Below are 21398 nucleotides of genomic sequence, written 5' to 3'. Positions count from 1 at the left end.
ACTGGCCACCTAAACGAGGTGAGGGCAGCTGAATGGGTCTCAAACTCTTGGTGAGTTAAGGCAAAGACAGGCTGTAGCAGATTGAGCGGATGAGACCAGTAGTGGGCCCAGCAGTCAAGAAGGCGTTTTCTGCACATGCTGTAGTGGGAATCACATTTCTGTCTTGGTAACTAGAAGGGAAAGTGAGTGGGTTAGAAGGGATGCAAGACAGGGGAGAGAATTTTGTGGCAGGCAAAGTGGGTATGTGATACGAGGGGGATTCTCCCATTGGGTCAGTTTGAAATCTCATCTGAAGAAGAACGCCTAAGTGAGATAGGCATTGCCCACTTTCAAAGCTTGCATTTCCAAGCATGGAAGTTGTCAGGGTGCTTGGTTCCCACCTGGTTGTCCAGGAAAGTATAAAGACAAGGAAATTTTTTTTACCATCCTTTTTTATTTCAGTCCTTACAGAGAGAGGCTATAGAACCCAGCCTCTTGGATAATGGTGTTGTCCCAAGTGAATCTCCACCCCGTCTCTCTCATTTCCTCACCCATCACTTCTACAGGTGCCGCTAACAGCCCTCTGTCTTTGAGCTCTTTGCTCTCCTACTTTTAAGGCTCGCCGGGTTCTGGGAGATGGAGGGTCTGGGATGCTTTCTAATGATGTGTCAGCCAGCTGTTCGGGCTCTCCCTGCTATAAATCTATATTGTCTTCCTCTTCCTCCTCTCTGGAAGGGTCAGGCTGTGGAGGCGATCTCCACCATTCCTCCTCTGCCCAGTTCCTGACAGAAGTATGAGTTTCACTGGCATCCCTATAAAAATGCAGGCTGAAAGCTTAGGCTCAAGTAATTGAGATGAATGTGGGTGAGAAGAAGAATGATCTCCATCACATGCGTTGGGAACAATGAATTCAAACAATTGGTCGTACTGGGTTAACCAACCTCTTCATTGGTTATGCATTGTGTGATCCTTACACCAGAATGGTCAGGCAATAACTGGGAATGCTAACTTGGGGTTTGTTTTGTTCACAGGTGAATTTGGCGAAGTATGTAGCGGGCGATTGAAACCACCCGGAAAGCGTGAGTTACCAGTAGCCATTAAAACCTTGAAAGTGGGCTACACGGAGAAGCAGAGGCGAGATTTCCTGGGAGAAGCCAGCATCATGGGGCAATTTGACCATCCCAATATAATTCACCTAGAAGGCGTCGTCACAAAGAGTATGTACCTGCTGCCAATGAGTTATAATTTGCTTATAAATGTCTTCTTGGCTTATGAAATGCCATTCAAGCCGCTATCTTGGTGTCCTCAATGTGCCTACCTGTGGCATCTGTGGGGGACGCCACCAGAGCTATTAAACCATTCGCATGGTCCCCTCGGGCACTTTTCTGAACCCCATTAACGCCAACGCAAATCTGTGAGACAAAAACTAACCAAACAAGGCTGGAACGCATCCAGACACAATTCATTCTTTGTCCTTCGCTTCTCCTGCTCTGGCAGAGGCCATGATTCAGAAGTGGAGATTTTGCATGTGGTTCCCTTTTCCAAAGAGAACCCCCGTCCCTTAATAATAATAATAATAATAATAATTTATTATTTATACCCCACCCATCTGGCTGGGTTTCCCCAGCCACTCTGGGCGGCTTCCAGCTGAATATTAAAAACAGTACAGCATCAAACATTAAAAACTTCCCTAAAGAGGGCTGCCTTCAGATGACTTTTAAAAGTAAAATAGTTGTTTATTGCTTTGACATCTGCTAGGAGGGTGTTCCACAGGGCAGGCGCCACTACTGAGAAGGCCCTCTGCCTGGTTCCCTGTAACCTTACTTCTCGCAATGAGGGAACTGCCAGAAGGCCCTCGGCGCTGGATCTCAGTGTCCGGTCTGAACGATGGGGGTGGAGACGCTCCTTCAGGTATACTGGACCAAGGCTGTCTAGGGCTTTAAAGGTCAGCACCAACACTTTGAATTGTGCTTGGAAACGTACTGGGAGCCAATGCAGATCTCTCAGAACCGGTGTTATGTGGTCCCGGCGGCCACTCCCAGTCACCAGTCTAGCTGCTGCATTCTGGATTAATTGCAGTTTCCGTGTCACCTTCAAAGGTAGCCCCACGTAGAGCGCGTTACAGTAGTCCAAGCGGGAGATAACTAGAGCATGCACCACTCTGGCAAGACAGTCCGTGGGCAGGTAGGGTCTTAGCCTGCGTACCAGGTGGAGCTGGTAGACAGCTGCCCTGGACACAGAATTAACCTGTGCCTCCATGGACAGCTGTGAGTCCAAAATGACTCCCAGGCTGCGCACCTGGTCCTTCAGGGGCACAGTTACCCCATTCAGGACCAGGGAATCCCCCACCCCCACCCACCCCCTGTCCCCCAAAAACAGTACTTCTGTCTTGTCAGGATTCAACCTCAATCTTTACCCTTAACAACTAAAAGTAATGCAGGAAGCTATAAGAAACAGGGTGCCACCCAAAATGGCCATGCATTGTTGGGTCTCTCACCTTTATCTTGATGCACAATTTCCCCAGTGTTTTGATACTATTATGCAAGACTCTTACCTTGCCCCTGATAACGCCAAGCAATGATGCGCAATGGTGGTGTCGGGTGGGTGCATAGCTGTCAAGGCATGAGTTGAATTGTACAAAACATTACCAGGGGCTGCGCACAGTGTTGTTGCTTTCAGCAGCAGACTGTGTGTTCCGTGCAACATGCCGTTCCGCCCTCACGTGTCCCATTTTATAACACAGCCTTGTCGATTCTGCCACCAGACCTTCATAAGGATGCCAAGGTCGCTGGTTCAGAAAGCCTGCCACTTGCTTTTAATTTTTCTCGTTGAAGCGCCTACTCATTTGTGTCCTTAGTTTTATGTTCCGTAATGCGATGCTAATTTATTCAGCAATTACTCTCAACCTGCAGCACACAGATAATGAAGCATAAGGTCAAAGAAATATGATTTCCTTGTGATTGAAACAGAGGCAGGGAGCCAGAAGCAGCACTCCTAGGGGGTGGTGTCATGATGAGGTGGGATCCTTTTCATAATGCTGCCTTTAAGGGCCCGAGATAAGGGAGCTGCGCTGTACGACTCGCCTGTGATCTGCTATTAAAACCGGGCGCATCATAAATGCCACTGCAGTCTGCAGAGATTTTATGATAAATGAGGAGAAGGCAGAGCCCTTCCCTTAAATTGCTCATTTGTGATGCCTGAGCACATCAAGTTGAAGCAACCCCGTTCCGGTGCAAGGAAGCGCCATGGACTAATATTTCCCAACACTTGCCTATAAAACTACCTTTCCAGGATGGGAAATGTGGGCAACAATGATTGGCTTTCACTTCTTGGGGATAAGATCTCCACTTAAAAGGCTTGTTGGGAAATTGGAATCACAAAGAATACAGTCAAACCTCGGTTCCCAAACGCCCCAAACCTGGAAGCAAGTGTGCCGGTTTTCAAATGTTTTTTGGAAGCCAAACGTCTGACGCGGCTTCCAATTGAGTGAGGACATTAACTTACGGTCTGTGTGTGTGGTTTGGGAGCTGCACGGTCAGGGAAAAACAATGCTATCCAGGGTTGTAAAGACTGTGGAGAGAATAATTGGGTGCACTCTTCCCACCTTGGATCAAATCTATGCTTCCAGGTGCCATAAGAAAGATGCAGAGATAGCACAGGATAGTGCGCACCCCGGAAATTATTTCTTTCAGCTTCTGCCTTCTGGAAGAAGGTACAGGGTTATAAAGACTAGGACTAGCTGCCTGAGAAACAGTTTCTACCCAAATGCGATTTTGGTTTTAAACGCATTGTAATGAGTCTGTATGGGAGTATATTGTATTTAAAAATGAGGTATCAGTGTTTTTAGGGGGCTACCCAGGTTGGGATAGCTGGGATAGCAGGCTTGTTGGGTTTTGAATGTCTTATGTAGATTTTTCAATTTCGTTGTTCTGTATGGGACAATGACAATAAAGATTATTGCATCATATCATATCGTATCGTATTGTAAGCTGAATGCGCTTCCAGAATGGATTATGTTTGACAACCGATGTTTGACTATAGAGACTATACCTGTCCTCTATGTTCAGGGAGGTCCAAAGCATAGGTATTGCCACACTACAATCATCATCATCATCATCATCATCATCTGGCTGGGTTTTCCCAGCTACTACAGCCCAGTTCCTACGTGATACGGACAGACCTACTGATGAGTTGGTGCCCACCTCGGACCCTCACCAGCAGAAGATAGTGATCAGTTCAGTTTATAGAGGGAGAGGCAATTCTTTTATTCATAAGAAAAAATCCCCTTGTGTCCTTAGGCAGCCACTCTCACATCCCAGATTTTTCTCCAGGGTCACTGTGGGAATAAAATGGGGGAGGAGAGATGTTCGGCTCCTTGAAGAAAGGACAGGATGCGAATGTTCATTTAAAACCTTTTGAAAAGAATCAGCAATTACTTTTCGTCTGCACTTTTGTCTGCTAGGTAATGAAAATTGATTTAAGCAGAAAGCTGTATGTGTTCTACCAGCATTTCATTGAATTTATAAGGTCAGGAGCAAGTCACGCTCATTATTGCTGTGTCACTCGAGCATTTATGTATAAAAACGGAGTGTAGGCTATATATAATTACCTTTAAAACAACTCGGTCATGAAATTAGTCTAATGGGGTTGGGAAAACATTGCTACTGTTGTCAACAATCAGGTAATAAAAATCTTTATTGTGTGTTACCGTGATTGAGCATCTTAACTTTTTTTTTATACTTGAGGTGATTCACGCAAATGTATTCATGCATTTGCTAGCGATGCATATATTCAGCATTACAGAAGGGAATTTGCAAACATTCCGTCCCAGGGTGGGGGGATTAGCTGGGTTCCTAATGTGCAATGCTAGTGTACAACCAGGTGCAAATATGTACCAGTACTGAGGTGTTAATCTGGGCCTCCCTGAAATTTCGGACATAATTGTAGATGAAGACCATGCATCCCCATTCATCACACAAGTAGGGCTGTGTACAGGCTATGTCTTTAAAGCACATTTGAAGCACCTTATACCCACTCAAAGAATTATGGGCCCTGTAGTTTGTTGAATTGTAACTTCGTGGGGTGTAAACTACATACCCAGAATTCATTGGGAGGGAGAACATGATTTGGATGTATTTTAAAGGTACAATAAGTACACAGCCTAGAGTTTGGTTTGCATCTCTATGAGGAAAGGTACCGTAAGTCTCCAGCTTACACAAACATACACTGCTTGAGTATGGCGGGGGGACAGAGGGACCTCAAAGCTTATTTTAAAGCTATGTTTTATTATTACATTTTTGTATTGCATTAGATGGTTATATATAAGATGTACATCCTTTGTTTATTCAGCTTGTAAACCGCCTTGAGTATTGTAAGATAGAAAGCCGGTATACAAATTTAAAGTGATGATGAGTGATGAAAGTGGTTTACAAAAAAGATCAGAGAATAAAATCAAGAAAAATCTACAGCCATACTTTAAAGCAGGCAAAAGTTAAAATACTGAAACAGATTAAAATGATCTCCACTTTCTAAGCCTCTTGTCTAAATAAGAACGTTTTTAGCCTTTGCTGAAACGAGTACAGTGAAGATGCCTGCTTGATATTAATAGGCAGGGAGTTTGAAAGTGTAGGCACTGCCACACTAAACAATAGAGTTCTTAAAAATGTTTCACCTCGGGTAGAGAGGAGGATGACAGAGATGCCCAGTTCCTTCTCCTCTTCAGAGACCGCTGGATTCTTCTGTGTCCATGCGGTCACACGGGTCTTCCTTCTTTTGTGGGTTCATAATTCAGCCAGCGTTGGTACCACTTTTATCCACCAGCTCTTCGGTGTTGGAGATATACGTGCAGCTACTTCAATTTGCATGAAAGTAGCAGCTCTGAAAGGTGCACAGTGCCCAAAACCAACACCGGAGAGCTGCCGCAATCGTGCAAGCTGGGGCAGTCCTTCTTTGTAGACCCCAGTGTAGAGGTGCTGAATCGTACAATCTCATCCTGTTGTATGATTCACCGGGGGCTTAGCTACACCAGAGATAACTGCCTGAGTGAGAATGTCTCCCAAATGCCTGAGCAAGGCCAGTGCTTTGCTGTATCCTAGATACGAACGTTGATCCCATTTATCTTGCTTGATAGCCTTCAGAGCACCTAGCCAACCATTCTTGTCGTTTCCTACACCCAATGGCTTCTAGAGTGTTTATCTCCAAATGAGATATTCCTGAGCAGTGCCGGATTTACATATAAGCTAAACAAGCTATAGCTTAGGGCCCCACTCTCCTGGGGGCCCACAATAAATTTCAAGGGGGAAAAAACTGGATGTACCTTTCCAAAATATAAGATAAAATAAAAATAAAATAAAACCTACATACAGCAACAGTGTTTTGTGTTGTGTAGGCTCCTATGATGTAAGTAATGGGCCCCACCTGCTAGCCCACTCCCTAAAATATCACTGGTTTGCTCATTTCTATATATAGGGTGCCTACATTCTGCATGTGCAAATGGCTTTCGATACCTATTAGGTCCATAAATTACCATATAGCATATATTCAACACAAAAGACAGCGACAATCTGTTGTTGACAAAGGACAGCTGGACATATAAAGGGACCCATTACCTTCAGGAGCTTAGGGACTCATCAAACCTAAATCTGGCCCTGTTCCTGAGATCAGCATGTAGAAGTAGCCACAAAATAAGGCAGAGTCTTCAGCTAGGGTCTATGTTGTTTACCAGCAAATTCTGACTTGCCACTTCCCACAGCTCAGAGAACAGTGTGTTGCATTTGAGAAACGTCTTTGTTTGTATTTAAACACACTGCCTGTAACTTTCATTGGATCGCCATGTAGTACTTCGTTGTACATGTTGTACTTTGAGATGGAAAATTAAAGGTCCTTGCCAATTTTCCCACCCTACTTAATTATGGTGAATTGCATATTCTCCCAGGTTCAGCTTTTATAAGGATTTTATCTCTTCATATTTGAGCATCTAATTTACATTGAAAGCTCACTAAATCACTAGTTTTCAGCAGCATGAATAAAGGTGGACTCTACGATCGAAAATGGCTACATAAATTCTCTGAGAATAAACCTTGATCATGAGAACAAACCTTGGCTATACCTCAGGGTTAGCAAGGAGAGAGCTTAACCACAAGCTCAGATCTAGATGGCACACTAACTGAGCCAAAACTTTGCTTAGTTTGCACAGGATGTGAATAAGCAAAGTGACTATGACTATATGATTCCAGGGCTGGATCAAAGAAGCATTTCAATTTAAAGCATTGTAAATTTAAACAAGGACGTGGATGGTGCTGTGGGTTAAACCACAGAGCCTAGGACTTGCCAATCAGAAGGTCGGCGGTTTGGATCTCCGCGACAGGGTGAGCTCCCGTTGCTCGGTCCCTGCTCCTGCCAACCTAGCAGTTCGAAAGCACGTCAAAGTGCAAGTAGATAAATAGGGACCGCTCCGGCGGGAAGGTAAACGGCGTTTCCATGCGCTGCTCTGGTTCGCCAGAAGCGGCTTAGTCATGCTGGCCACATGACCCGGAAGCTGTACGCCGGCTCCCTCGGCCAATAAAGCGAGATGAGCGCCGCAACCCCAGAGTCAGCCACGACTGGACCTAATGGTCAGGGGTCCCTTTACCCTTTACTAAATTTAAACAGGGAAAACAGGTACACTGAAACAGAATTCACCAGACCCTTATATACAGTAAGAGGGTGGGGAGGGGTATTACTCAGAAGGGTGGTGGGAATGGGTGATTGGCTGATAGGTGTGATAAACCTGTTGATGACTGTTAATGACTGCAATTGGTCTTACAGGAAAAAGCAAGAGGTGAGATGGCAAAAAAAAAATAGCTTTATCATGTTTAATGAGATAAGAATCATGCTGTGATTTACAGCCTGCTTTACTTAAAAGGGGGACGCAGGTGGCGCTGTGGGTTAAACCACAGAGCCTAGGACTTGCCGATCAGAAGGTCAGCGGTTTGAATCTCCATGACGGGGTGAGCTCCCGTTGCTCGGTCCCTGCTCCTGCCAACCTAGCAGTTCGAAAGCAAGTCAAAGTGCAAGTAGATAAATAGATACCGCTCTGGTGGGAAGGTAAACAGTGTTTCCGTGCGCTGCTCTGGTTCACCAGAAGCGGCTTAGTCATGCTGGCCACATGACCCGGAAGCTGTACGCCGGCTCCCTCGGCCAATAAAGCGAGATGAGCACCGCGTCCCCTTTACCTTTACCTTACTTAAAAGGGGGACGCGAGTGGCACGGTGGGTTAAACCACAGAGCCTAGGACTTGCTGATCAGAAGGTTGGCGGTTCGAATCCCTGCGACAGAGTGAGCTCCCATTGCTCAGTCCCTGCTCCTGCCAACCTAGCAGTTCGAAAACACGTAGATAAATAGGTACTGTTTCCGTGCGCTGCTCTGGTTCGTCAGAAGAGGCTTAATCATGCTGGCCACAAGACCCGGAAGCTGTACGCCAGCTCCCTCGGCCAATAAAGCGAGATGAGCGCCGCAACCCCAGAGTCAGCCACGACTGGACCTAATGGTCAGGGGTCCCTTTACCCTTTACTAAATTTAAACAGGGAAAACAGGTAGAGAAAAACGGGGCTCCACTTCGCCATCTGGTGGCACGATCTTATATGGCACATACAACACATATAAATTGCTTTTTCTTTACCAGTCTAGCTGAGACCCAGGAGTGCACATGTTCACACAATCCCAGTATGCCTTGGTTTGCTCATTTTGTCATAATATATATAGTGACCATCCAAAGTTGAAAACTTACTGACTTGTTTGCGAAAACGCAAAATTTGCTGTAGAGTGTTCCATGACTTACAGCGCTGAAAGGGTTTTGATCTTCTTCATCTAGGTAAGCCAGTCATGATTGTAACCGAATACATGGAAAATGGATCTTTGGATACATTTTTAAAGGTAAGACTTAAAATGTGTATCAGCATCAAATCACCCCCATGCCGCTTTAAGATAGTACAGTGGTACCTCAGGTTACATTCGCTTCCGGTTACAGACTCCACTAACCCAGAAATAGTGCTTCAGGTTAAGAACTTTGTTTCAGGATGAGAACAGAAATCGTGCTCCAGCGGCGCAGCAGCAGCAGGAGGCCCCATTAGCAAAAGTTGTGCTTCAGGTTAAGAACAGTTTCAGGTTAAGAACAGACCTCTGGAACGAATTAAGTACTTAACCAGAGGTACCACTGTACTTGTGCTTTGAAGAAAAGTAAGAATGATTTCCTTTTAGAAACAATCCTTGACAGGATGTTGTTGTTGTTTTGTTGTTGTTGTTGTTGTTGTTGTTGTTAATTCAGTTTATATACCACCCTTTATCCCAAGATCCCAAGGTGGTGTACAACATTAAGAATGTAATTTACACAGCATAATAATAAAAGCATAATACGCCGCATAATAATTAAATGTAATCATCTTCAACAAATAAATAAACTTCTATACACCAGAGCCTTTTTTATCCTTTGCAAGAACCTGGAGAGAAATTCACTGTGAAGAATATATTCTGCCATGCTTTTTGGATGTTGCTATTCTTGCTCGTATCTTTTCATTCCAATATTTGCTTCCCAAAATATTTTGGTGGCATTAAATGTTGGTTGCTTGTCCCACACTTGCACATTTTACACGTGAAAAGTCTATTCTTCTTTTCCAGTGGGGTGGGAGAGATAATTTTCAAATGCAAAATGTTGGTTAGTCTTCTTTCAAGCTTTGACGATTATGGTCATTCTTACTGGTGAAGCCTTTGAAAGGTTTGCATTTTCCATTTGCCTCTTGCTATAGAAGGTCTTTCATCGCTTTAGGATGGTTTGCATGGAAAGGGGGGCAGAGCATCAGAAACCTCAAAACCCCGCAGGTCAAAGTTTTTTGTGCTTGGGCTGTGTACTTCAGACATTGCTGATTCCTAAGGGAAGTCAATAGGTGTGATGCATGAGCGTCGTAACAAGCAAGTAATGTGGGTGGTGCTGTGGTCTAAACCACTGAGCCTCTTGGGCTTGCCGATCAGAAGGTCGGCGGTTCAAATCCCCAGAACAGGGTGAGCTCCCATTGCTCTGTGCCAGCTTCTTCCAACCTAGCAGTTCGAAAGCACACCAGTGCAAGTAGATAAATAGGTACCGCTGTGGCAGGAAGGTAAATGGCGTTTCTGCGCGCTCTGGTTTCTGTCACAGTGTCCCATTGCCCCAGAAGCAGTTCAGTCATGCCGGCCACGTGACCCAGAAAGCTGTCTGTGGACAAACGCCGGCTCCCTCAGCCTGAAAGCAAGATGAGCGCTGCAACCCTATAGTTGCCTTTGACTGGACTTTACCATCCAGGGGTCCTTTAACTTTTTTTTGTAATACAAGCAGTTCTTGCACTCCTGTAAATGACTGTGCATGGCACCAGAATTGCCTTGATAGCCCCTTTGTTGTAAGAGGATTTGGGGATTCAAAACTCTTGGTTTTCCTGGACCTCTCAGCCGTTTTTGATACCATTGACCAGGACATCCGCCTGGACCGCCTAAGGGAGCTGGACGCTGGGGGCTTTGCATTGCAGCTGTTCCTCTGAGGGCAGTTTCAATCCCATGTGGAGACATTGGGGACTGTCACCGGTTGGTTTGGCGCATGAGGACACCAGTGTGCTGTCGACGCACAACTCATATCTCTCTGTGCCATCTGAATTAACAGAGGCAGCGCAGGTGGTAAACTGGTGTTTGGTGGTGGTGTCAGGCTGAATGTGGTCCCACGGGTTGAAACTGAATCCAGACCAGGTGGTGGTTCGATGACTGGGCGGTTCTCAGATCTGGGTGTTGGTGGGCATCCTGTTCTAAACAGGGTTGCATTTCCCTTGAATTAAATGGTGGTGTAGGGACGCGGGTGGCGCTGTGGGTAAAAGCCTCAGCGCCTAGGGCTTGCCGATCGAAAGGTCAGCAGTTCAAATCCCCGCAGCGGGGTGTGCTCGCGTTGCTTGGTCCCAGCGCCTGCCAACCTAGCAGTTCGAAAGCACCCCTGGGTGCAAGTAGATAAATAGGGACCGCTTACTAGCGGGAAGGTAAACGGCGTTTCCGTGTGCAGCTCTGGCTTGCCAGAGCAGCGATGTCACGCTGGCCACGTGACCCGGAAGTGTCTCCGGACAGCGCTGGCCCCTGGCCTCTTGAGTGAGATGGGCGCACAACCCTAGAGTCTGTCAAGACTGGCCCATATAGGCAGGGATACCTTTACCTTTTTAAATGGTGGTGTAGCCACTTGAAGCCCACAGCTGGCAGGACTGCCTGTGTCCAGCTCAGGCTCCTGCACCAAGTGCAATGCACTAGTCATAGCTGTCAACGTTTCCCGTTTTTTAAGGGAATGTTAAATGCAGCATGTTTAGACTTGCTTTTTACCCATGGGTAGACAAACTAAGGCCTGGGGGCCGGATCCAGCCCAATCGCCTTCTAAATCTGGCCCGCGGACAGTCCAGGAATCAGTGTGTTTTTACATGAGTAGAATGTGTCCTTTTATTTAAAATACATCTCTGGGTTATTTGTGGGGCATAGGAATGCGTTCTTTTTTCTTTCAAAATATAGTCCAGCCCCCCACAAGGTCTGAGGGACAGTGGACCGGGCCCCCGCTGAAAAAGTTTGCTGACACTTGCTTTTTTACTTATTCTTTAAATTGACATTTTTTAATTTCAATATTTATACTCTGCTTTTCCATCCAAAATGATGGCCAAAGTGGCTAACAGTGATATATAAACACACACACACACACACACACACACACACACACGAGTTTGAAAAATGACCTAACAATTAAAAAAAAATGCTTCACTACCCTATAAATAAAAAATTGATTCAGTATCTAATGAGAGAAATAACACTTTAGTTTACAAATGGTCTAACATTTGTTACTGTCTTTTATATCAACCTTCAGCGTCTCTTTTCAGGGTCCAATAATAAAACATCTTTTTCTAAGATCAATTATAAAAAACCTGTTTCTCTACATATAATATTTCTTTTAAAGAAGTATTTTATTGCTGTTTTATTATGTGTTATATTTTATTGCATTTTGTTGTTGTTGTTGGCCACCTTGGGTGTCATGTGCTGGAATGCTGGGGGTAAAAATTTCAGAAATACAGTGGTACCTCGCAAGACGAATGCCTCGCAAGACAAAAAACTCGCTAGACGAAAGGTTTTTCCGTTTGCGAGTTGCCTCGCAAGACGAATTTCCCTATGGGCTTGCTTCGCAAGACGAAAACGTCTCGCGACTTTGTTTCCTTTGTCTAAATAATAATTCGCAAGACGAAAAATTCGCTAGACGGCAAAACTTGCGGAACGAATTAATTTCGTCTTGCGGGGCACCACTGTAATTTGAAAAAGGCTTTTCTTTTTTAGAAGATTTAGATGCAGGGATTCAGCCAACGACTTGATGTTCTCATTCTGTTATTTTTACAGAAGAATGACGGGCAGTTCACTGTAATTCAGCTAGTTGGTATGCTGAGAGGGATCGCATCTGGAATGAAATACTTGTCTGACATGGGCTATGTACACAGAGACTTGGCAGCCAGGAATATCCTCATCAACAGTAACTTAGTGTGCAAAGTATCTGACTTTGGACTTTCCAGAATTCTTGAAGATGACCCAGAAGCTGCCTACACAACAAGGGTAAGTTCCTAGCCAGCAGCAGCAATGAACCACCTGCCAAGCTATGAAAAATGGATGGGAAAATGCTAGACTCTGGGTGGGGGCAGATTATTTGGAGAATGTCCTGAATGGGTTTAGCTAAACTATGCAACCTTTATAAGACATCTGAAGTATGTTGTTGTTGTTTAGTTGTTTAGTCGTGTCCGACTCTTCGTGACCCCATGGACCAGAGCACGCCAGGCACTTCTGTCTTCCACTGCCTCCCGCAGTTTAGTCAAACTCATGCTGGTAGCTTCGAGAACACTATCCAACCATCTCGTCCTCTGTCGTCCCCTTCTCCTTGTGCCCTCCATCTTTCCCAGCATCAGGGTCTTTTCCAGGGAGTCTTCTCTTCTCATGAGGTGGCCAAAGTCTTGGAGTCTCAGCTTCAGGATCTCTCCTTCCAGTGAGCACTCAGGGCTGATTTCCTTAAGAATGGACATGTTTGATCTTCTTGCAGTCCATGGGACTCTCAAGAGTCCTCCAGCACCATAATTCAAAAGCATCAATTCTTCGGCAATCAGCCTTCTTTATGGTCCAGCTCTCACTTCCGTACATCACTACTGGGAAAACCATAGCTTTAACTATACGGACCTTTGTCGGCAAGGTCTGAAGTATAGGAAGTTTTTAATGTTTGATGTTTTGTTACGTTTTCATATATGTTGGAAGCTGCCCCGAGTGGCTGGGGCAACCCAATCTATCTGTTTGATCAGACATAGGCAAACTTGGGCCGTCAGATGTTTAGGGACTACAATTCCCATCATCCCTGACCACTGGTCCTTTTAGCTAGGGATCATGGGAGTTGTAGTCCCAAAACATCTGGAGGGCCAAATTTGCCTATGCCTGTATTTGATGATGCCACAATGCTGTGCCTGATGTTGTCGTGTTGCTGAATGTCAGTAAATAAAACCCCAAACAATCAAGCGATGACAATCACTTGTTAAATTTTCCCACTTTTACCATGCAATACATATTTCAGAGTCTGCAGCAGAACTCCAGCTGCCTAGTAAGGAGTAATTGAATCAAGCACCAGTATGTCTGTTTCAGAGTGCGAACATGTAGACGGATCATTTTGGGCTTGACCTTTGCCTCCCTCCCGTTTTCCTTACCAATTTGAATTCAGCGCTAGTCTGTCATTAACATCCCAAACCTCAGGATTTGCTTGATGTGCAGCCATGACCTGAAAATTGTCAGGTGGTGTTTCTGGTACCCTGGAGTCAGCTTCTCTGGAGTCCACGCTGTGCTGACGACTTGCTTGCTTGCTTGGATTTCTCCCCCACTAGCTACCATGACCTAATTGAGATGTGAATTCTATACATGTCCTGGTGTTCAAATGAAATTTAAACAAGCCTTCAGGACAGGCAATTAGTAGTCAGCCAGCAAGGCACATATAGACTGAGATAATGTGGAAAGAGGCTTTCATGCTCTCAAAACAGATTTACATTAGCAATTCTACATCACTTTCCCACCCCATTCAAGCCAGAAAATGGTCTCCCTTGGCACTCTGAAAACAAAACAAAACCAACAGCCGCTTTTTCTCAATCTGTTTTTTTGGTTTTTTTTGGCCTTCCTAGGGAGGGAAAATCCCAATCCGATGGACAGCTCCAGAAGCCATCGCCTTCCGCAAATTCACTTCTGCCAGCGATGTCTGGAGCTACGGGATTGTGATGTGGGAAGTGGTGTCTTATGGGGAGAGACCTTACTGGGAGATGACCAACCAAGACGTAAGTATTCCAGTTGCCCTTCCTGTCAGAAAGCTCTTTAGCTGCTAGCAGGACGCCGCATGTATTCATGATTCCCAACACGTTTTTGCTGTTGCTGATAAGTATCTAAAGCAGGCGTCAGGTCTGGAAATGTTACTGTTGAATCCATGAGTAGGCAGGAGGGTCGGGAGAGAAGCAGTAACTGAATGGGCACATGAAATGGGCTTCTATTCGAGCTTCTAGGTGATTTCTGTGCATGCTTTATTTCTGCATGTACTTCTGAACGGTGAATGTGATATGCAGTGGCGTAGCGTGGGTTGTGAGCACCCGGGGCAAGGCAAGTAATTTGCGCCCCCTAACCCATGGATTTGCGCCCCCTAACCCGTGGATTTGCGCCCCCTAACCTGTGGATTTGCCCTAACCCCAGATGTTGCGCCCGGTGCGGCCGGCACCCCCTGCACCCCCCATGCTACGCCACTGGTGATATGCAATTTAACCCACTTGTTTGCCTGCTAAGACCAGGCTGCAAGCCCAGCCAAGACCTGAAGGAGACTGATCTGCACCATGAATTTGTCACGGAGTCAAGGCCATTTGACACCCTCCCCACAGTGGGGCCAGCTTAAGTCAGGCTTCGGGAAGGAGGCGCAACGTTCTTGCAGGGTCCTAGAGCCCTCCCACCTCCTTCCCAAATCCCGGTAAGCGCTTGCCTGGCTTTGAGAAGGAGGAGAGAGGATTCTAGAACCCTGTGAGAGCCCTCACACATAATTCCTGAGGTGGGACAAGCGTTTAGAGGGCTTTGGGGAGATGCACTCCTCAGCTGCAATCCTGGTGTGACTGCACCGCTCTCACTGCCCTAAATCCACCCCCGGAAAACGTTCACTGAGCTACAACTCCCATCATCCATTGGCCCGGTTTGCTAGGATTGATGGGTGTTGTGGTCTAGCAACATCTGGAGGGCCAAAGGTTCCCCACACCTGATACAACATTGGAGATATTGTGGGAAATATACCCTGTTTTTCACTCCATAAGACACACCTGACCATAAGACACACCTAGTTTTTAGAGGAGGAAAACAAGGGAAAAAATATTCTGAACGAAACAGTGGATGTATGTTTTTTGTGGTTCATGCTGTGGCCACAGACATGTGATCTGATGGTGAATTTGGGGTGACTCAATGCAAAAATCCTGAGCATCCATGTGGATCCGTGCTTTGTAACCACATTTTTGCACCATTGTGGCCCCACGCGACAGTGGGTGCGTGATTTTTTTGGTGCAGGCTGTAGCCATGGACATGTTATGTGATCTGATGGTGAATTTGGGGTAACCCAATGTAAAAATCCTAAGGATCTATGGGCTTTTACCTCCCCCCTCCCAGGCAGCCTCCGCTAGCGTCCCTTATCTCTCTTCCGATCCCACCAATCAGCTGCTTCCTTTCAACACTCCCTTCCCTCTTGTTTGCCTTAGTGTCTTTTCCTTAGCTGGAGCAGTTTTTTGCTTCTCCTTTTTTCCTAATTTCTCTCCTTATTGCTTTAGTCTTCCTGTTTCCCCCCTTTGCAAGTTTGCTGTCTTTACTTCCCCACTCCCAGGCAGCCTCCTTTATCTCTAGCATCCCTTATCTCTCCCCCCCCCCCCCGATCGGCAAACGATCAGCGGCTTTGTTTCAACACCCACTTCCCTCTTTCAAAAAAGAAGAAGAAGAAGAAGAAGAAGAAGAAGAAGAAGAAGAAGAAGAAGAAGAAGAAGAAGAAGAAAGCATGATCTGCTTTTTACTCCTGGGCAATTTGGCTCCAGGGACCACGCATTCGCTCCATAAGACGCACAGACATTTCTCCTTACTTTTTAGGAAGGAAAAGGTGCATCTTATGGAGCGAAAATTCAGTAAATGGTGGCTAGACTTCGCTGCCCAGTACTGCTTTGCCAAAGTTCAACTGTTCAGTATGGCTGAGTTCTGAGTTGCACAAACACACACACACACAACACACACACACGAATATGCATTATGGAAACTCTCCTATTCCCCTTTTTGGGTAAGAGTAGCGGGAACATGATGCCAGTATTCAGAAAGGCAGGCATAGCCATGGAAATCAAAGGGAAGATTTCACACCTCCCTGGCTAGCCAGCCAAGCAGCAGCTGTTTTACAAAAACCTGGGGAAATGCTCCCAGTCTCTCTTTGCAGCCCCTTTCATTGCCAGCCCTTTCTTTCAGCAGCGCAAACACACTTTATTGCAAAGTGAAACAACAAAGCCCGAACAGGTTCTCTTGGCAGAAACATTGTCATCCCGTGAATAGGCCTTAATTCAGCATCCATCAGTATTATTTTTTAAGGATGAAGGGCTGTCATGGGATAAATGCATTTTTATTACTCAATTCAGAAACACTGACAGGCTCGCACAGCTTAATCCTTGAGGGCCATGCATATTGCTAACCAGTGAGATTCCTCTGGGAAAAAGAGAGGAGGCTGTGTGGTCTGTTTGGTAGTGTTTGAGCAGGCCTTTGCCCATGAATGAGTATTAGGGAAGTGTGCATTTTCCCTTTTTGACATGCTTCAATCCCCCTTTTGTACTCCCAATCTGGGCAAGGGAGATTAAATGCACATAGCAAGCAGTGTGGATTGTACCACACACACACACACACACACACAGAGAGAGAGAGAGAGAGAGAGAGAGAGAGAGACTCAATAAATGCTAACAAATGGGAAGGGAATTCTAATACGCACTAACAATTTCCATGCAGAGTTCCAAGTTCAGTAGTCAGGGATGTCAACAGGATTCCCTGGAACTGGTACACACAATCTATTGGCAACAACTCCTTCTTAAACACATACAGCATGTGAATTTACACCGGCCCACCTCACAGGGCTGTTGCAAAGATAAAAAGAGGGGAGGGTAACACAACCTTCAAATATATAATGTCATTCATGGAAAGAAAAATAAGCATGGGCAAAGCCACAAAAGCCTTTGATTTGATTGATTCCAAGCTCTGCTTAATAACCTCCAGTGAAGGAGAGTCTGCAACCTTCCGATGGAGTCTGCTCCACTGTCATACAACTCTTAGGGTCAGAAACTTCTAGTTACAGGTAGGTAGCCATGTTGGTCTGCTGTAGTTGAAACAAAATTAAAAAAAAATCCTTCCAGTAGCACCTTAGAGACCAACTAAGTTTGCCATTGGTATGAGCTTTTGTGTACATTTCACACTTCTTCAGATACACTGAAACAGAATTCACCAGACCCTTATATACAGTGAGAGGGTGGGGAGGGGTATTACTCAGAAGGGTGGTGGGAATGGGTGATTGGCTGATAGGTGTGATAAACCTGTTGATGACTGTTAATGACTGCAATTGGTCTTACAGGAAAAAGCAAGAGGTGAGATGGCAAAAAAAAAAAAATAGCTTTATCATGTTTAATGAGATAAGAATCATGCTGTGATTTACAGCCTGCTTTACTTAAAAGGGGGACGCAGGTGGCGCTGTGGGTTAAACCACAGAGCCTAGGACTTGCCGATCAGAAGGTCAGCAGTTTGAATCTCCATGACGGGGTGAGCTCCCGTTGCTCGGTCCCTGCTCCTGCCAACCTAGCAGTTCGAAAGCAAGTCAAAGTGCAAGTAGATAAATAGATACCGCTCTGGCGGGAAGGTAAACAGTGTTTCCGTGCGCTGCTCTGGTTCACCAGAAGCGGCTTAGTCATGCTGGCCACATGACCCGGAAGCTGTACGCCGGCTCCCCCGGCCAATAAAGCGAGATGAGCACCGCGTCCCCTTTACCTTTACCTTACTTAAAAGGGGGACGCGAGTGGCACGGTGGGTTAAACCACAGAGCCTAGGACTTGCTGATCAGAAGGTTGGCGGTTCGAATCCCTGCGACAGAGTGAGCTCCCATTGCTCAGTCCCTGCTCCTGCCAACCTAGCAGTTTGAAAACACGTAGATAAATAGGTACTGTTTCCGTGCGCTGCTCTGGTTCGCCAGAAGAGGCTTAGTCATGCTGGCCACAAGACCAGCTCCCTTGTACGCCAGCTCCCTTGGCCAATAAAGCTAGATGAATGCCGCAACCCCAGAGTCGGTCACGACTGGACCTAATGGTCAGGGGTCCCTTTACCCTTACCTTTACTTAAAAGGCTCAGAAAAGGTTTTGTGGTGGCTATCACATGCTGACAGCTTCTAGGAGCCACAGGTGAGAACTGAGTGCAGGGTGGGGACCTAAGCTGGACATAATGCCCCAGGAGGAGCACAACGGGTCCCACACCAGAGGCACTACCATTCCCTAACACCCCATGTGTAGTTGAATCCTAAACTATTGATACATCTTGGGGCTATTGATACATCTTGACATAATGAATTCCATAAATGCTATGTGTTTATAATTCTTCCAGTAGGGAAGAAGACTGCTTCTGTACACAGTGATTAAATGTGGAAAGACATCTAAAAGTGATTGAGGACTAGGACTACTTACCAAGAACCCAGCACTTGTTTTATACATCTTGAAAGCCATTATGATCCTTTCTTGGCAAGTAGTCAGAGGGCACTGGTGTGCTCAGCAAGTCCATCTGGATTTTACAGACTATATTTTGTCGCAGAGATATTATGCCACAGAGACATTGTCACTGTGTGGTCATCAGAGGCAGATTGTTTGCTATTTGGTAGTCCTTGTTGTGGTCAAAACTAATTCCTACTGGTCTTGTTGCTGGCTTCTCAGGGTGCCCCAGTCCAAGGTCAAGGAAATGCAACACTCTTGCTACTTTATGTTTCACATTTTTATCCCATCCTTCCTCAAAGAAGCGCAGAATGGCACATGTGACGATAACCCAAATTATCTTGTTACTAATAGATCGTATTTTACTGATATGCCCATAGACCCATTGTAAAATATGACTTGAGTAAGAAATCTCAGATAATATGGAATGTTACACATAGCCTGAAACATAATGCAAACAAGACATATACAATTTTGCATCCACGCCAAACTCACTCTGAGATCATTCATGCTCTTATTCTGGTTGCCAAATTGTCTTAACTTTTAAAAGGGGCTACCCTTCTAGTAACATACTTGTCTTCTCCCTTCTTAGAGAATTCTAAACCAAAACCTTTTAAAATGTTTTAAAGGGGGACAGGTCAAATCATGCTTAACTCCATTACAATATTCACAGTGTGACGAAAGCCTTTCTGTTGATCAGTCTGCCATTGTTAGTATGAGAACCTTCCCCAACTCCCAGAATTATTTTCCAAATTTACAGCTTTTCAGACCTGTGAAATTGTCAGAAAACATTTCAGTGCTTTTCCCCCCCAAAGACCTTGTTTGCCATCCTGGTTAAAACAATGAGCATTGAGGAAGGATGTTCTGGAATCTGTTTTGACCTCCCTTAGGTGATTAAAGCTGTCGAAGAAGGGTATCGCCTGCCAAGTCCCATGGACTGCCCAGCTGCTCTTTATCAACTTATGCTGGATTGCTGGCAGAAGGAAAGGAACAGTAGGCCCAAGTTTGATGAAATTGTATGCATGTTGGACAAGCTCATCCGCAACCCTAGCAGCTTGAAAACATTGGTGAATGCATCAAGCAGGTACAAAAACCAACCCCAAAAGTCATGTTGTGTCCTACTTCTGTCACGGTTTTCTAGGATTATCTCATCTGTTGTGATCCCTAATTGGATTGGACTACTTAAGGAGGGATGAAACGGAGGAGAAGCATCAACAAGGGGGATAAGGGGCTACGAACAAAAGCAAAGAACAGGGCTGGCCCAACTATGAGGCAGCAGAATTCAAGGGGCACCCCTTGCGGCCACCAGAGAAATGAGGGGAAGTGACGGCAGCAGCTTCCGGGTTCTGGCAAGGTCTTGGAAACACCGCAAAGTCTCATGAGAGCCCCACAAAATCTTGCCAGAACCTGGAAGATGCTGTCACAGAACCCTGGTAAATGAGGCTTCTGAAGGGGATAGTGAGGGGAGTCCATGGGACATCTTCCCATAAACAGGACATACTGCCATTGGCAAAGAACCAATAAAAAGGGTATTAAGAATTGTGGGGGTGGGGCGTTTCAGCCTCCCGAAACCACCATTTCCAAGCTGAAAAGTGAACCTGCAGAAAACTTGGGTAAACTGTAAACCCTACAGTGAAATGCTCTTCTGACATGAACATGTGGAGAAGCTGACTTTGGGCACTGCAGGGTCACACTTTCTTATTACAGTGGTACCTCCGGTTGTGGATGGGATCCGTTCCGGAGCTCTGGTCAGATCCCGAGGTTTCTGCAACCGGAGGGACCGCTTCTGCGCATGTGCGTGCGGCGACCCCCCCCAAAAAAAAATACTTCCAGGTTTGCCGCATTTGCATCCTGAAGGATACGCAACTGGAGGTACCACTGTAATTGCTGCTGTTAACTCCATGCAAAACAAGACCGGAAGTGTAACACCCAAATGAAGTGTTTTTGTTTAGGTTTGTCTTAATCTGTATCTTGGTTTCTTTTTTAGAGTTTCAAATTTATTAGGTGAACACAGCCCGCTGGGAAATGGTGTCTACAGATCTGTAGGGGAATGGCTGGAAGCCATCAAAATGGGACGGTATACAGAGATTTTCATGGAAAATGGATACAGTTCAATGGACGCTGTGGCTCAGGTGACCTTGGAGTGAGTAGATTTCCTGATCCTTTTCATTGAAATAAGGGAGAAACCTGTTGGTTTGAAGCCAGTTAGAGAGTAAAGATAGAAAGTGAAGACTGGAAGCATTTAAGGGTTTTTCTTTGTTTTTCTTTTAACACTCATTCGATTCCAAGGAAGTTTCAGCATTCATATCCTATATAAATGATAACAGACCAATGAGATAGATGGCCTTATGGTTACCGTCAGCTGTTGGCAAAGCAGCTCTAATAAAGTAGCACATGAGTTTGGACGTAGCAACAGCATCCCAATTTTGGCACATGACTTGGCTTGTTTCTCATGTGACAAAGGCACTCTTGCTGAGTGCGTCGCAGTTAACGAAACTGTGGGAGTTTTGAAGACCGTAATCTTCTTTGCAAGCCAGGAAGTCTTGATTCCACAAACACCTTTGAATACCTGTGGGTGTAATGGCAGGAAGGGGAGGGAATCCACCCCCAATG

General features: G+C 45.6%; 1 protein-coding gene across 10 annotated transcripts in view; it reads left to right on the top strand.

The window, feature by feature from the left end:
* EPHA5 (EPH receptor A5) overlaps window positions 1-21398 on the top strand; it is a 243872-nt gene that overhangs the window by 209136 nt on the left and 13338 nt on the right. For all 10 annotated transcript variants that reach the window (XM_077917600.1, XM_077917599.1, XM_077917598.1 and 7 more), the window contains 6 exons: window positions 1011-1196; window positions 8831-8892; window positions 12388-12597; window positions 14190-14339; window positions 19676-19869; window positions 20773-20928. In XM_077917600.1, coding sequence (XP_077773726.1) covers window positions 1011-1196; window positions 8831-8892; window positions 12388-12597; window positions 14190-14339; window positions 19676-19869; window positions 20773-20928 — 958 coding nt within the window. The remainder of the gene's footprint in view (window positions 1-1010; window positions 1197-8830; window positions 8893-12387; window positions 12598-14189; window positions 14340-19675; window positions 19870-20772; window positions 20929-21398) is intronic.

Source organism: Podarcis muralis, chromosome 13, assembly GCF_964188315.1.
Source record: "Podarcis muralis chromosome 13, rPodMur119.hap1.1, whole genome shotgun sequence".
Taxonomy (NCBI): domain Eukaryota; kingdom Metazoa; phylum Chordata; class Lepidosauria; order Squamata; family Lacertidae; genus Podarcis; species Podarcis muralis.
The sequence above is the reverse complement of the archived record's forward strand: the minus strand, read 5'-3'. Positions and strand labels throughout refer to the sequence as shown.